At 40.6% G+C, this 16,562-nt stretch overlaps 2 protein-coding genes across 2 annotated transcripts in view; both read right to left on the bottom strand.

The window, feature by feature from the left end:
• LOC124855517 (signal-induced proliferation-associated 1-like protein 1) overlaps positions 1 to 12,335 on the bottom strand; it is a 49,110-nt gene extending 36,775 nt beyond the window's left edge. Inside the window, exon 1 of the mRNA XM_047345458.1 lies at positions 12,073 to 12,335. The gene's annotated coding sequence lies outside the window, so the exon portion shown is untranslated. The remainder of the gene's footprint in view (positions 1 to 12,072) is intronic.
• A 2,827-nt stretch (positions 12,336 to 15,162) lies between these two features.
• Positions 15,163 to 16,439, bottom strand: gpx2 (glutathione peroxidase 2). Its single transcript, XM_047345454.1, has 2 exons — positions 16,148 to 16,439; positions 15,163 to 15,878 (listed from the first exon to the last, which is right to left on the bottom strand). The coding sequence occupies exons 1-2, from the start codon at positions 16,367 to 16,369 to the stop codon at positions 15,525 to 15,527; spliced, it is 576 nt and encodes a 191-aa protein (XP_047201410.1). The 5' UTR covers positions 16,370 to 16,439; the 3' UTR covers positions 15,163 to 15,524.
• Positions 16,440 to 16,562: the final 123 nt, after the last annotated feature.

The raw sequence follows: 16,562 nt of genomic DNA on the forward strand, positions 1-16,562 counted from the left end.
GCTCAAAGTTCATCTAACCAACTGCCACTCTAACGTAATTCTCGACAGTTGATAATTAATTTGTAAACCCTTTGTCATACAGGGCCATTTGCTCTTTGCCATGTTATATCCGCAACCCTGAATGTGCTTTATTGGGATTTTAAGAGACTGGCGAAAAAAAGAAGTAGTGCATTATTGTTAAATGAGAAATGAAAGAAAAAGAATATAGTGGGGAGTGCAACTGTATTCAGTGTCTCCAACCCCCCACAGCCCCACACCTTCTTTTGGAGAATGTCTCTACCTCGCCCTAACATCTAGAGCCAATATTTGCCAGAGCACCATCTCCCACATATGTGCCCATATTTTATATTTTTTCTAAGTGTGTTTTAGCAAACATTTATTATAAACTTATCACTTTCTCTGAGCAAAGATTTTGTTCCTACCACTCTTCCGCCAAGACCAGATTTGTGGATTGTGTGACTAATAGTGGTCCTATCGACTGATTCACCAACCCAAACTGTGGATCTCCGCAGCTCCTCCATAACCTAACCCTGCTTTAAACTTCTCCACAACCTTATCCTTGACCTGTTTTGTGTCCTTATGATGTTGTTTGCTTATAAATGTTCTCTAACAAACCTGCGTTTTGTCACCTTTTGTACTCTTGAACTTGAGCAAATGCAGTGAGAACATTTCCCTGCATGGTGCCTTGTTAAAACAGCACTGTGTGGGCTGAGAGATATGTGTTTCCTATAAGTCCCCTAACAAATATGCCCCCTCTTAATATATGAAAAGTCATAAACTCAATTGTTACTCGCAGCTTGGCATGAGGCTAACACAAGTTCTCAATGCAAGTGTTGAGATGTGGCAGTTTCAATCAGTTGTGAATTAAAATAGAAGGATGGGAGAATAGCAGCCATGTAATTAACAGTGTTAAAGTATAGAAAGGAGGTTGGGTAAATAGTTTGTGTGCTTGCTGTCTATAATTTAGCCTTTCCACTTTAAGGGGGATGGGACTCAGCCAGGGGTGGACCAGCAAACAGTTTAAAACTAGCTATTACTTCACTCTCAAGTCAGAGAGACTTGAGAGTTTAGCAACACTGTGGGCTTACACTGATTTGTTGAGTGTCTCATCCATGTAGCATGAACAGATTGACTGTGACTGCTCCACTGGACCAATGGAACGTCACCAGCAGCAGCCGCAACAGCGTAGAGACGCTAAATGATTGTAGTTCAGTCATAAACAAAGACAACCAGAGGAAAATGGATTAAATATCAAGGGAGGGAGGGATGGATGGATGGATGGATGGATGGATGGATGGATGGATGGGATTTTGACTGCATGGCTGCAGGCTGGAGCCATCCAGTGAACACACACAAGCTGAATGCTAGAGATAAATGCTATTCACATGTTTGTACCCAACAATTAAAAGTAGCTCTAAGTAAATCAAACTTTGGGCATAAAGCAATACAAAAACATTAAGCATGACCCCACTGTTCTGATTGGAAACAACTCATTTATTAGCTGCCAAAAGTTTTCATACCCTTTCAATTTTTTTACATCTTGTTGCGTTGGTCTATCACATGAAATTCCAAGAGTTTGTTGTTGTAACGTGACACATGCAAATACGTTTTACTCAAACACTTTTGCAAGGCAATAAAGATTATTTGTAGAATGTATGAAGAATACAATCAGGTCCATCTCCATTTTTTTCTGATGCAGTCATGAAACCCTCTGTTAATTCTTAATAATAGCACTGCTTTTTTCTCTATGAAAATGAAAGCAGTATGAAGATCAGCAGACATGAAGGATCCCAACTAGCACATTAGATTATTCAAAGTAAATGCTCCTGAATAGTAACTGCTTGCTCATGCATATTCTTGTTTAGTAACTATTACAAGACTTTCCTAAAGCCTTGAAGGAAAAGCTCCGCACGACATTTATAGGGAAAGTTGCATACATTTGAATTCTTGTGTGTTGCTCCACCTGGAACATGAACAGAAGAAAAAAATTTAAGGCTGCAGTCCGTATATGAATGCAGCTATAGGAAGTAAGATCAAAGTTAGAAATACCCAACAGTGTTTCAGCCTGTAGAACTTGCTGTGCTGAGGAGCTCATTCAGCTAGTTGATGAACTGAAATGGTGAACTGGATCACGGATGCAAAAGTTGCGGGACACCAGCTCCGAAATTTGGGAGTCCTGCTCCTGGGGATACAAACGGAGACTAGCAACAGTAATTGCTAATATAAGGTGCTAAGGCCAGTTTAAAATGGAACATCTAATCATTTTGTCTTTGTTTTAAAATATTACTGGAAACCTTTTGTAAAGTGACACCCCTCTTGCACACAGTTAAACCTCAACTCTGCTCCTAATATAAAAACCTAATCTCCGCTACCAGAAGGTAGTTTTATAATAAAATATTTTGAATGCTATTTCTTTATATTCTTGTATTAAAGACGTCATTAAAAAATTGATTGGCTAATTAGTTAAAATCTGACAAGTCAAAGCGGTACAACGAAAAGAGACTAGAAATCAGCCAAATGTGACACTTGCATCTAGTTAGATTACTGTTAGATTTCCACAGTCATTCCACCTGACTACCTATTTGACGTGGAAAAATGTACTATTACACAATCAAAGCACATCATTTAAAAGCATCAGCCTAATATGTAAGGGTAAGTTTCAAGATAAGATGAGGTCAGAACACTAATACCTTTAGGTACAACTGCTTATGAGCTGTGGGGTCATCTGACAGCATCCTGACAGATTCCAACAACAGACGTGTCAATGTGACAGATGCCTGTGATGTTTGTAAGTCATCTACCGGCCTGTCCTCTCACAACTCTGATTATCACTGACGACTATGAAAGAAAAATCTTCCTTGCCTTACTTCCTCCTGATGTGAACATTTTACTGTGAACGTATCTTTCTACCGAGCTAAATTTTAAACAAATTACATTTCATACTATTTTACAAATATTCAATTTATAAATAGTGACTAGCAGTAATGCAGTACAACCAACTGTATTCAGAAGCCGCCTAATTAGTAAATCGATTCCTGTAGGTAATACAACTATTCTGTGAAGGCCTCAGAAGTTTGTTAGAGAACATTATTGGGCATGAAGACGAAGGAACGCACCAGACAAGGTGAGGGCTAAAGCTGTTATGAAATTTAAAACACGGTAAGGTTTAAAAACAGAATCTAAAGCTTTAAACATCTCATACGGTCAACCGAAACTATCAGGTCAGGCAAGGAGAGTATTATTCAGGGAAAAAGGGAATATCCCCATGGCAACTCTTGGACAGCTGCAGGTATCCAACGCTCAGGTGGCAGAATCTATTAACTGGACAACTAAGAGCCGTGCACTCTACAAACCTGACCTTTATGAAAGAGTTAAAAGAAGAAGGTGAGTGGTGAAAGACAGCGATGAATTGTTGAGGGGGACTGCCTTGGAAGGCTGGGAGCTGAATACAAGTACACGCCACACATTTCAGCATTTCACATGTCTGTGGGAGAGTGATCTTCTGGAGGCTGCTGTGGTTTGCCAAAACAGATTAAGGAAGGCAGGGACCCCATACGTAAAAAGATTAAATCTGAGCTACACCGCAGCAGCAGCAGCACCAGCACCAACACCAGCAGCACTGACCACAAGCTATTTACACGGTCAGCAGAGGATGTAATCACATCTGTCATAAGCTGCTCTGCACATGCCTTGCAGTTCATTTTCATCAATCAAGCTGATCTTCTGATCGATCAGCAGCTGCTTGGCCCACACAGATACCTCTGCAGCAGTCAAGGCGAAGCACATAAATTCATTAGATTACACTGATTGATGATGGGGAAATGTTTCAGTTGTGCAGCTTCACTACAGACTAGCATATGCTGCTTGGGAAAGAAATAAGCGCCAAAGAAATGAAAAGGGAAACTGTCAAAATTGAGGTGAAAGCCTGATTGCTATCCCCACACACTGGGCAAACACTTCCTCCATGGTCACCAGACATTAACTGTGTGCTCAGTAAACAAGATATGCAAGCACCTTCAGGCTTGCAAGGTAATAAGGTGAGGTCCTTGCCAGGTAGGCATTTTGACAATGGAGGAGGAGACAAAGAAAGGCCTTCTCATTAACATCTAGGCAGAAAATCTCAGGGATATTTGTAAAGCCTCTGGAGAGAACTGATTAACTGTCTTCCTTTACAGTTCATAGTGCAGATTGAAGTCAAGGTTTTTTGTTCTATTTGTGAGGAATAACATGTTCCTAAATACTATTCTCAAGCTAGAAAATCCTGAGGTGTGAGCCCAAACTCCAACTACAAGAAAAGCTTCTTAAAGTTACACACGTAAACAGTTTCCAGTCATTGATTCTGGCACGTGTCCAGAGCATATCTGAGCGCACTTCCAGTCCAATTATAAAAAGTCAGGCCGCAGACCTAATTAATTCATACAGAGTCAAATAAGTCAGCTAGTGTTGCACAACTGTGGTGCCCTGCTAAATTACGACATGCCACAGAGGCGTATAGCAAACCTGCACAGCTTGTCGCTGCTGGCTGGCGGTGCGGTCTGCAACCAGCCCTGTGACTGGGGTTTATTATGCTCAACCCAGTTCCATCTCATTTAAAGCAGCAGATGCAGCGTTTTAAATGCTGTTACCTCACACTCAAACCCAAAAATAAATAAATAAATTAGCAAATAAAGCACCTCCATCTGAGATATCTTATCATTTGGAATTGATCAAGACTTTGCAACTTCATTAGTCACAGGGGTCAAAAACAGTGGGCCTTTTCACAGCCCCTTGTTTGCACAGTGTTTCTTGGGTTACAGTTCCTTCCACTTCACACCTGATTTAGGATCTGCTGCCAATGAGGCAAAGAGAGAACATCTCGGAGAAATTACCAAAATGCATAGAGGTGCAGGTTTCCTTTTAATGGCAGCTAGTAGCCGACAGTGACTCCCATCTAATCAGCATTCAAGTCAAGCGCGAGAGCCATGTAAACACCGGCACGACTCAACCTCATCTCCTCCCAGCAACAGCGGTGATACCAGCAGAACTAAGCAGTAGTTCTGTGGAGGGAAAACTGAAAACAAAAAGATAGAAGGAGAATTTTAACAACATGCAGCATGTGGTTTCACTTGTGTTTCTTGTGATGGAAAGCTGGGCTCGGTAACCAGGAATACATCAATGAAACACACAGGAAACAGACAGCAAGAGAGGAAAAGCTGGAATGGCAACCATGTTTGTTATGATCCAACTCTATCTGCCCTTTTCACCTGAAGAAACATGGAAAAAAAGTGACTGTGGCGCAACTCTGCAGTCATTCTACAACAGTGGTACACATGGTATACAGCTGCACCTTGCAAAAGTATTCACATGCTGTGAACTTCTTCACATTTTGTACCATACGCAAAGTAGTACACGATTGTGAGGTGGAAGGAAAAAGGACAAATACTTTTCAACTATTTTTACAAATCAAAAAAATCTGTGGCAATTATTTGTATTCTACCCTCTTCACTCTAAAACCCCTGAAGAAAATCAAGACTGCCAACTGCCTTCAGAAGCCACCCAATTAGTAAATAGCATCCGCATGTGTGTCATTTGATCTCAGCATAGAAGCAGCTATTTTGTGAAGGCCTCAGACATTTGTTAGAGCATTAGTAAACAAACAGCATCACGAGGAGCAAGTTACACAGATAGGTGAGGGATTCAGGCATAAAACTGTCATCCTCTGGTCAGATGATGCCAAAATTAAACTTTTTAGTAATGTGGGGTCAATAAATAACACTGCACATGACCCTGAATATGCCATCCCCACAGTAACACATGGTGCTGGCAGAATCAAACTGTGCGGCAGCTTTTCTTCAGCAGGTCAGAGTTAATGGGGAGATGGATGGAGCAAAATACATGGCAATACTGGAAAATAACCTGTTAAGCCCAGCACATGCTGTGCAGTTTTAGAAATTGTACAGGACTTAAACACATCACACTGTTTCAGCTAGATCAGATAAAATCCTTACATTAGCCAGATGCTGGTCTCTACTACTACAGTTTTTTGCAACGGCAGAAACGTATCAGAAACAACAAATGCACATGAAGGATCGGACCTCATTGCTCTTACCATTAGACAGCTAAAAGAGGCAGCAAAAGAGAGGCTCGTGGCTGGGAAAGAGAGGAGAAAACCAGAGGTCTGTTGCAGCAGCAGTCATAATGCACAAATTTCCAAGATAATTTCAAACACTGACTGATGTTTGCCTTGGGATCATCTTTGACTGTGACAGAGCTAAATCGGTGGTCTGTCCCTCTATGACACTGAACAATGACGGTCCACCGATTCAAGCTCACAGCCAGAGATTTTCTGTGGAGACCAAAGATTTTGTATAAATTGGCCAATAATCACACACTGTGAAGCCGGCTTTGGAGGCTGTAAGCGATTTAAACGGGTTCCTTTTCCAGCAGTACAACTACCCTAAACATACAGCCAGAGCTACAAAGGAATGGTTTAAATCAAAGAATATTCTTGTGTTACAACGGTCCAGTCAAAGTTCAGACCTAAATTGAATTGAGAGTCTGTTGAGTTTTAAAAATGTAGGTTTGTCAATGCTTTCCATTAAATCTGCCAAAGAACAGAACTATTTTGTGAAGCAAAAATGGCAGAAATGTCAGTGCCTAAATGTGCAAAGCTGGTAACCAGAAGACCTGTATTTGCACCAAAAGTCGACTCTACAAAGTATTGACACAGAACAGGTGCAATATATGTTGATATTTCTAAAACCCTTTGAAAGCCTTGCCTCATTTTGCTTACACTTCACTGTAATGCACTACTTTGTGTTAGTCTATTGCATTAAAAAAAAACCAATAAAACACGTTTGTGACAGTAACAGGAAAAAGTTCAAGCAGTATGACACCTTTTGCAAGACCATTTATATACATAAACATGGCGTTATTTATTTCTTCACAGAATGACTAAAGCAATAAAGCTCAGTAAAAGGACATTCTACATGGGATATTTCCATGCACCTCACTCAGTAGACCTGAAAAGTACATTTGTTTAAACAGTCATTTGAATCTTGCAGAGGGAACGTTTGCTTTAACGTGGTCTGAATCTTCCCTCTGAGATTTATTGAGAGCAAAGCAGTAACTCACAGACTGGAAATTGATTCCCTCGTTCCAAGGAAAAGGATTGTGGAATCCTGGATCAATCTGATGCAGGATTATTCTAGTTTCAGTACAAGAAAGTAACCCCCCCCCCTTCATCAGAATATTCCTTGAGCTCCACTTTTAAATATTAGAAGAGATAACCTCACTCTGTTGTGTTAACATTCCAGCTTTACTACACAGCACATAGTAGAAGTTGCTTCAGTAAGTAATGAAACCGTTGTCAACATGAAGAGGAATGAGGAAAACATGGAACAGACCTGCTTATGTATTGAGAGAGCTGCAGTCTGCAGGAAAGAGGTGAAGGGGGAGTTGGGGGCAGTAGCAAAGTCTCCCCCCTCTCTGCGTTTTTGTATGTTGGAATTATTTTCTAAAGCTGCCCGCACAGGCTTGGCATGAGGCGTGGGCTTGCAGCTCCGCCTGATGTTTTGATTCTTCGCAGAGCGGAGATCTGTAATCCCCTTCCAGAGATAGTGAACAGGCCAAAAAGGGGAGACAGTGAAGCAACTTGCAGACATGTCGAGACAATGCCGGGCACGTCATCATAGTGTGGCAGCACAGATAGCCTGCAGCAACACATCATCACAATCCCACTTTTCATTGTGGAACACTTTTCATTGAATGTCCGTTTCTTTAACAACGGCAGTTATTATTCTGATTAGTTTCTCATCCTGTTTCTGAATCTCTGTCCCACGTTGTGCTATTTTCAGCCCGTGTGAGGTTTGATGGGAGCAAAGTAGGGGAATTTCTCAGCGTCTGATCTATGCCTGACTGTGGGTTTTGGTTGAGGCTCGGAATCTGGAAGCAGGATAAGGAAAACCAGTTCCACTGCGGTTGTTTTAGCTCAACAACATATAAGTAACGGACCACCAAATGAAGACGTAGGAACAAATCATGGTGAATAGCAGCTTTCTGTACCTGTCTCACTGTTCAGACAGCTCCACTCAGTATCTCCCGCAGAGATAATTATAAGGCTTGAAATCATGGAGGATTTTGGTTAGGTTGCAAATCTCAAAGCGGTGTTGCAGGTGGGGTGACGAGTATGGGAATTTTCCTTTGTCTATTCGCATTAACTCCATGGCAGAGCCCTAAAAAAAGAGATTACATCACCACCATTGTAGGCCTAGAGCCCTGCGCTTTCCACCCATCAGCAAATGTACAGTAGATCATCCGACCCAGACAAAGAGGAAGCTTTCCACAATAGTTTAGCAAGCAGGAAATGAGAGCCCAGGGTCACACCTCATTATGGTCAAACTCATAAGCCCCCACAGCCACCAGTATAATGATAGCAAAAAAAAAAAAATGAAATCGAGTCATTTGACCTCTGACTGTAAGCTGACTAACATCAGACACATCACTGATGAAGCTTCCCCTTTTTACATAAAAATAAAGTAGTATTCTTCAAACGGTTTCTTAATCTTATGTCAAAATTTGGGACCAATTGTCATCAGATATATGAAGAAATCCTTCTTGCAGACGTTGCTACATCTAACCAGCAAGGATCACAACATTGGATGGGCCGGTTACCAGAATCAAGGTATGGCAAGGTTTTCAAAAGTTTAAAATTGAACAGCATTTCACTGAAAATCAGCTCTCTGAAAGAGGGCTTTGGCCTGGTTAGATCCTACCTTGTCTTAATGGTTTAGGCTAGTAGTGGTAGTGTAATGGTATGGGGGACGCTTTCTTAGCACACTTTTGGCCCCATAGTACCAAGTGAGCATTGTTTAATCTCCACGACCTACCCGAGTATTGCTGATCATGCCCATTTCAACCACAGTGTACCCATCTTCTGATGGTGACTTCCAGCAGAATAATGTATCATGTTACAAATCTCAAATCATCTCAAACTGGTTTCCTGAACATGACACTCTACTCCAATGGCCTCCAGCTCACCAGATCTCAATCTAATTGGCCGCTTTTGGGGTGGGTTAACGAAGACGAGCATCGTGGACGTGCAGTTGACAAATCCGCAGCACCTGCTATATAGACGGAAATCTCAGAGGGATATTTCCAACACCTTGTTTGATCTATGCTACAAAGATAACATAGATCCAATACACACAAAGTGAAGCATTTCAACCATTTATTTCTGGGCATTTTGATGACTGTGGCTTACAGCTAAAACTAAAATCTAGTTTCCCAGAATATTGTTTTTAATACAGAAATGTTAGGCTGTTGCCATGTTATGGCCTGCACAATCGAGCGGAAGATGGCTGACTTGACAGTTGTCCTGCAGACAAAAATTGACTCAGGGTAAGTTATAAAAGGCCACACTGCTAAACAAAGTTGAGTGGAAGGAAAAAGTGAGAAAATAAATGCTTGGAATACATCGTGTGTGTAATCTTTATATTAAAAGTTTCATGTTTTGACTTGAATACCTGAAATAATAACCTTTTAATTACACTATACTTTAACAATTCATTTTAACAGCAGTAACAATATTTTCTGCTGTTCTGTTGTAAATTTAGGTCATTAGATTATAATTTGTGTTCAAATTATTCTTGGAAATGTCTCGGTCCATTTCATGCTTGTTTATTGTCTGACATTGTCTGTAACAAGCAGATGAAGAAGGGTTCAGGCGTAGCAGCAACCTGTCAGGTTGGGCTGCACTTTTCCAGGATGCGACTTTAAAGTCTTTAAAAGAAGAAGCAACACATAACAAGCAAAAAAAAAAAAAAGACTGAATCTGTTGAACAATGAATAAAAAGCATCCCCCAATAGGATATGAAATGTAAACAGTTAATTTAAACAGCTGCAGCCCTTGCATTTCCAAGTTGCAATTTATAAAGCAGCACAAAACTCCTCTTGATGTTCCCTTTTATCTTTGCTCAAGCTATTCCCCTTGACTTGATACACCCGAGACAATGAAAACATAAACTCAACTTAGTAACAGGAAACACACTTCTGTGAATATGTGTTGCACAAGAGAGAACAATAACATTTGCAGCATGGAAAACATAAGGCAAACGGTGACCAAAAAGCAGAAATATGCAGTTTAATTGGCCAGATACAAGAATTGGTAGATTTTCCCTTTTCTCTGATCAGTGTTTAGCAGGTCAAAACATGGATAATCTTTTTTTTCCTATTCAATAAAGCCTTCAAAACAAAATGCCACCACAATTTTTAGTCAATAATGGAATCAACCAACGGCGTGTACTTTAACGCACTGAAAAAAGATTAGATAAAAGTTGATGCATAAATAGAGATAATCATGTAATTTCTTAATTTTCTGTTGGAATAAAAATGACGACCTGTTTCAAATAATCCGAAGCTAATTTTTTGTTTTGGCAAAACTGAAAAGCAGATATTGGTATCAGCCAGTAAAAGCTTGATCGGTGCAACTCTAAAAGAGAAAGCAAACACTATTCTTAGATATAAATAAGAGCAAGGACTATTTATGCAGATGGAAAACATGAAAGTGGGTATTTTTAGCCCACACTAGGAGCAAAATCTGCTCTAAAATCCCCCTGGACTGATGTGTGTTTTTTTATCCCGCTGTTGCTGAAATTAGTCTCAGGACCTCAAATGAGCCATTTTAGGCCCATGTAGCAACACAGAGGGGGCTTTTCTTTTCTCTCAACACAATAAATCTGCTGCATTTGCTTTAGATTTATCCTCTGCAGGAAGGAATTACAGCAAAAGCAAACGGAGCAGTGTAGTGTGAGATTAGGCTCAGCAATAAAGATGGCAGAGGAGCTCTGTGATCAGTCATGCCCGCCACTGCAGGTCAGCTAAGCCTATAGGGAATGCCAGAAGTCCTTGATCCTAGCCCAGAGCTAAAGTCCAAGGCTTCCATTTTTTCCCACCAGACAAAGGCAACACAGACTGTTCTTGTATTTAATTTAGAAAGTAATATGAAGTGGGCACTGTGACTTTTGTGTTTCTCTGCTAGTGTTCTGTTAACAGATGTTTATCTTGCCTCCTTCTTCTGTACCCTGCACTCCCCCAAAGAACAGCGTTCTGAAAAAAAACAAAGATTTCATACTGTATCTTATCGGAAGCATTATAAACAAAAAATATTTATGTCGTCTAGTCTTGCGCTTTATGAAAAGAAAATTATAGACGGTCAAACTACACCTGTAAGTATTTTTGATTTTAAACTAGAAATGATCAAATGAAACCCAGATTCTCAAAAAGAACAAGTAAAAAAAGTAAATAACCTTTTGATTTAATATCTACTTGGAAGCTGGGGATATAGTAGATGAACACGTCATTAGCCAGGCACAGTCCACAGACATATTTTCGTACAAGATGCAAAACACTGGGGCTGCTACTCACTGTGCAATTAGGCAAAAATAAAAACTTTTTAGGGTGCAACTTTGAATTTTTTTTGTACTAATAGTGCCCACCCAGACCATGACGCCCAGGGGAAAGAGCCACATCGCCCATTTCCAATACCTCCACTTTGCAGTAAACTTTAGAGGCTCTATTAAACCCCATTTTAACTGACCATACAGAGCTTCATATTATCTCATATTCACATAACTGCATTCATCTAGGCTGGCTTTAAATATGCTACATTTGTCATCAAACAGAACATTTAGTGACTTCCAGTCACCCTGCAGTTCGGGCAGACTGTGAGCTGGACATGGCTGGGGACAGCTCAGGGTTAAACAGATGTGGAAGAAGGAAATCACCTGGTGCCCGTGGGGTAAGTCACGCGAAAATAACTCGGGTGGTGACACAGTCATTTGTTTCTATTACATTCTGTGTCTAATGTGTGGCATGCAAACTACCACCTGTGTGTGTGACAAACGGCCTCCTTGAAATACAGACGGGATTCGTGAATTTTGAAAACAGCAGCGGTATAAACGAGTCTCCCCACCATTAGTTAAAAAGGGACACCACTGGCACTGATTGCGCACTGAAGAAATACAAATCTGTTCCTTGCTCTCAAACACAGATGTATCTCGCTCGCACATGACCAGAACCACGTTCCCGACTCACCTTTTCTCCTTTTTGGATGTCACACCACACGGTTTTCCACCTTTTGTCTCAACTGCTGTTTTAGTCCCACACAAAACACTACGCGGCGGCTTCCTCTTCACAAGGAACGCGTTGGCTCCGAGTTCAGTCCCAAATAAAATGTCCCTCCGTCTTCTTCCGAAAGGCAACTTGGAAGTTTGATAGAAAGTTACGGCTTTGCCTCGCTGCGGTATGCAGCTGCTGGAGGGATGAGATCATTCAGGCTCTGCCTCCCCTCACCTCCCTCTCTGCCCTGGGAGTCTCGCGAGAAGGCATGGTGGGAGAGAAAGCAAAGTGTTGCCGTGGCAACAGAGCTCACCTGTAGAGGGTAGACAAAGCAAGAAATGTGAAAGCAAGAAGAGCTCTCACTCCGCTCTCAAAAATACAGTCATAGGAAAACTTGCGACACACCATTGAATACTCAGTCCTTAATTAAGAAATGTTCACATGTTGGTGTCTTGGAAGGAAGCCATTTATTTGCAGGTAAACAACAAAGAATACATTAGTTTTACTAATTTAACAAAAGATATGTACCAAAATGCACCTGATTCTGATGGTGTTGCTGACACGTTGCAGCGTCCAATTCTGCTCAGCTTGACTTTTTCTTACAGGTAGTCCCGTTTTCCTTAAGCACCCTCTAATACATGAATGAAACTCATGATGCTGAGCTGGCCAAGTCCTACTGAGGCAAAGCATTCCCAAACCATGACACTGACAGCTCTATGCGTCGCAGATGGTATGAGGTTCTTTTCCTGGAATGCCAGACATGGCTCCCATGCTCTGGTGTCCAAATAATTTCGTTTTACACTCATCTGCCCAAAGAACATAATTCCAGGGGTCATGGTATAATTGTAGGTTCTGGTAGTATGAACAAGTTGTTCCGCAGGAAATCCTGTATTTTGGCAATTTCTTGAAGACGGTAGTGGACTGTTTCAAATAGACTTTATATGGTAGTTAAAATGTTGGTCTGAGTCCCTTACAACACATAGGTTTTTTGAAGAATCGGTGCTCTTTAGATGATTATCAAATCTTGCATTTTGGGACTGAAAACAATGACTTTTGCCTTTTCTGCAATAAACTGGACAAAATTCTGATCTCTCCAACCATTGATGTTATATAAACAATAACTCAGTAACTGTTACTGATTGTGGTCATGTGGTGACACAGGAATCTAAAGTTGTGTGTCATCAGCATATGTATGGCCACTTGGCCAGAGATGTAGTAATATTCCTTTTACGGACATTGGGAAGCATGTTGATATTGACTAAAAGTGACCCAAGACAAACCTCACATCTGAAAGTTTTTCACTCAGATTATTCATTGCAAAATGAGACAAAGTAGTCATGGTATGCCCAGTATGTTCCGAACCAGTTTAGCACAATACCAGACAATCCCACACTCAGGCCTTAGGTTAATTTAGAGTGGCCAATTAACCTAACATGCATACGTTTGAACTGCAGGAGTAATTAAGCCAGAGTACGTAAAGAGAAGACACATGAAAAACGTGTAAACTTCATGCAAAAAGACCCAGGCTGGAATTATCTAAAACTGTTTTCAGGTACCTATGTACAAAAAATTAACAAATTTGATGTGTTTGAACATGCTTTTTTGCCACATTCAAAATCGTGTGTTTACAATTTTAATATAAAGTAACACTCCAATATTTTGACCTAAATATGTGATCCTCATGTCATTTGGAGGCAGGGCCAGGAATGAGTGGCAGACATTTAAAAAGGCACACTACGAAGGACAAAAAAAACAAAGCATATTAATAACGATACAATTTGTCTTTTCCAGGGACGCATTACTAGAATTAGCCAGTGTCCCCCAGTCCCTCTTTAGTAGTTCCTCTGCTTCAAGTATCATTGTCACCACATTTTATTTTCTACAGAGCGACGGTTGAGTGTGTTGACGTATTCATCTCAGCATGGTACTGCAGCTGTAAAATGGTAGACAAGAGGCCCCCTGCAGAAGATAGTGAGGGGAGCGGAGAAGGTAATTGGAGTGACCTTGTCCTCTGAACTTGGTTTGTTTTGAAGTCTCTGCAGAAACAGGGCCCTGAACATTGCCAGAAACTCCTCACACCCTTGTCATTAACCTTTTAACTGCTGCCATCTGGTAAACATCAAGAGCAGAGCCACCACACAGCTATGCAGCTTTCTTACTCAAGCTGGTAAAATAGTAAACTCCTGTTGAAATTATGCAGTTTATATTGATGAACTTATACATCTTATGAGTTTTTTTATATTCTATTTAATCACTTTCAGTGCTGTTAGATCCATAACAAATGCTTTCTGTTGAAAATATTAAAATTTTATACAATTTATTTTAAAGTGTTGCTGTTGAGTAATTCATCTGTCAAACATAAATGACCTTTAATGATCTTTTCCTGCTAGCAGAATACAGGAAAGCCAACGTTGTATTTCTGAAGATCAATTACATGTCTACACACATCATGACAAAACATTATTCTAATGTGATTTGTGAGAGTGCAAAAACAGTGATGGAGGTTACAACTATAGGCATGTTAAAGCTGTGAGTAAGAATTTTTGACCCAAGTGCATCCAAGGGAAACCCATCAGGACACTGCCTGGTCTGTGCTGACCGTAGCTCTGACATAATGAACTGATGTAAATGTGAGCGGATGTCCAGAAAATCCAATGTTAATCTGCGGACTCTGCAAACAAAGCCCTCTGTATACGGAACACCAAAGCTGGATGAGAGCTTATCACACCAGAGCAAGGTCAAAGCTTAAAAGTCCGATTCAGGACTCATCTTTAAGCAGCAATGTGGCAGTAATGCATTCCTGCAGCTGCATAGGTTACTTGTATCAGCAAATTTTACTTGAAAATGAATGCTTGGAGGTCATCATGTAATGCTGATGCATATCTTGTTTATTTTAAAAGGTGCTAAAAACAATTCCAAAATCCTCCTGCTACATTTAAAGATTTCTTATTTTAGGTAGCTGTTAAAACACTGTTATGGTTATTTTTGTTTCTGAGCAGCAGATGCTATTTAGGACTTACAGTAAATATATAAATAGTCATAAAACACCTCAATGAGAGACCAATGTGGTTTTCAAGATTTTATTTCATTGCAAACATTTTGTTTGTGCTTTAAATACTAATGCATCACAGCATGACTGGAGTTTTCATTTGCATGATTAGTTAGGTAGCACCATCTGCTGGTAGAACAAACGTAAGACAAATAAAAAGAATCCATTGTCATGTTTTTCCATTAATTAAAAATACTTCTATTATTTGCTAAATAAAAATAAGAACTTCCACTTATTTTAAGCACTTATATGACCTCAGATGATATTCAGTCAATGCTTTAGAATATCACCCTCATTTATTAAGACTTAAAAGTGTGGAGGCCAGCACGTCAACTTTGACAGTAATGACAGAAAAGCCATTAGGAGGTGGATGCTATTCTTAGGTCTTTGTTAATCTTAGCAGCCTTTGGATGTCAGGCTCTACATCAATAGTTGGAAAATTCTTGCTGTATCTCTTGAAGGGCTCTCCCTCGGGCCCGATGAGGAACTTCTCAAAGTTCCAGGAGACATCTGCCCTGCTGACTGGACTCCAAACCAGAAATTTGGGATCCTGAATGAGGGAACTGGGGTCATCTTTGGAATAGGGTAGTTTGTCTTTCAGATAGGCAAAGACTGGATGTGTGTTTGCTCCGTTGACTTCGCACTTCTCAAACATGGTGAAGTTGGGCTGGAAGCCACCACCTGGTCGCACGTGCTGCAGTGAATTTAGAATCTCACCATTGGTACAATTCTCCTGCAGAATACATGCAAAAGAGACATTTACAAATGTTATCACAAATAGAGATAAATTATACATAATTAAGAACAATTCTCATTTATTTTTCAATGACATGCTGGGCGTTTCTTTCTACTAGCTCCAGCAAAATATCAAAATTCTTCTTGCAGAAAATAAGTCAGAAAGTCCACCTCTGAATTACCTGTCTGAAGGATTCAACAGCAGCATTGAGAATGAACAGATTTAACAGGTAAAATTGCTCAAGGTAAACCTGTTGCTTGACTCACTTGGTATCCAAACTGATTACAAGGGAAGCCCAGGACCACCAGCCGATGGGGATATTTGCTCTGTAGCTGATTGAGCTCGGTGAAGTCCCGGGTGGTGGTACCTCAGAGTGAGGCTACATTCTCTATGAGGACAACACGCCCCCTGAAGACGTTGAAGTCCACAGAGTCCCCTTCCAGTGAAGTGGCCCTCAGGTCATAGAAGGTCTTAGCAATGAAGGTCATCTTGGCTACTGTGGTGTCTCACTGGAGGAAGAATGGGTCTCGGCATGCGACTGTATCCAAAACCCCGATCACCTGACTCACTCAGAGCAGCAAGCTGCCTTTCAAGGGTGTCAGATAGCCCTGCAGGAAACTGATCTCCTGGTGATACACACTGCATGCACATTTTAGATAAAAAGATTGAACTTGTAAAAGC

Source organism: Girardinichthys multiradiatus, chromosome 19, assembly GCF_021462225.1.
Source record: "Girardinichthys multiradiatus isolate DD_20200921_A chromosome 19, DD_fGirMul_XY1, whole genome shotgun sequence".
Taxonomy (NCBI): domain Eukaryota; kingdom Metazoa; phylum Chordata; class Actinopteri; order Cyprinodontiformes; family Goodeidae; genus Girardinichthys; species Girardinichthys multiradiatus.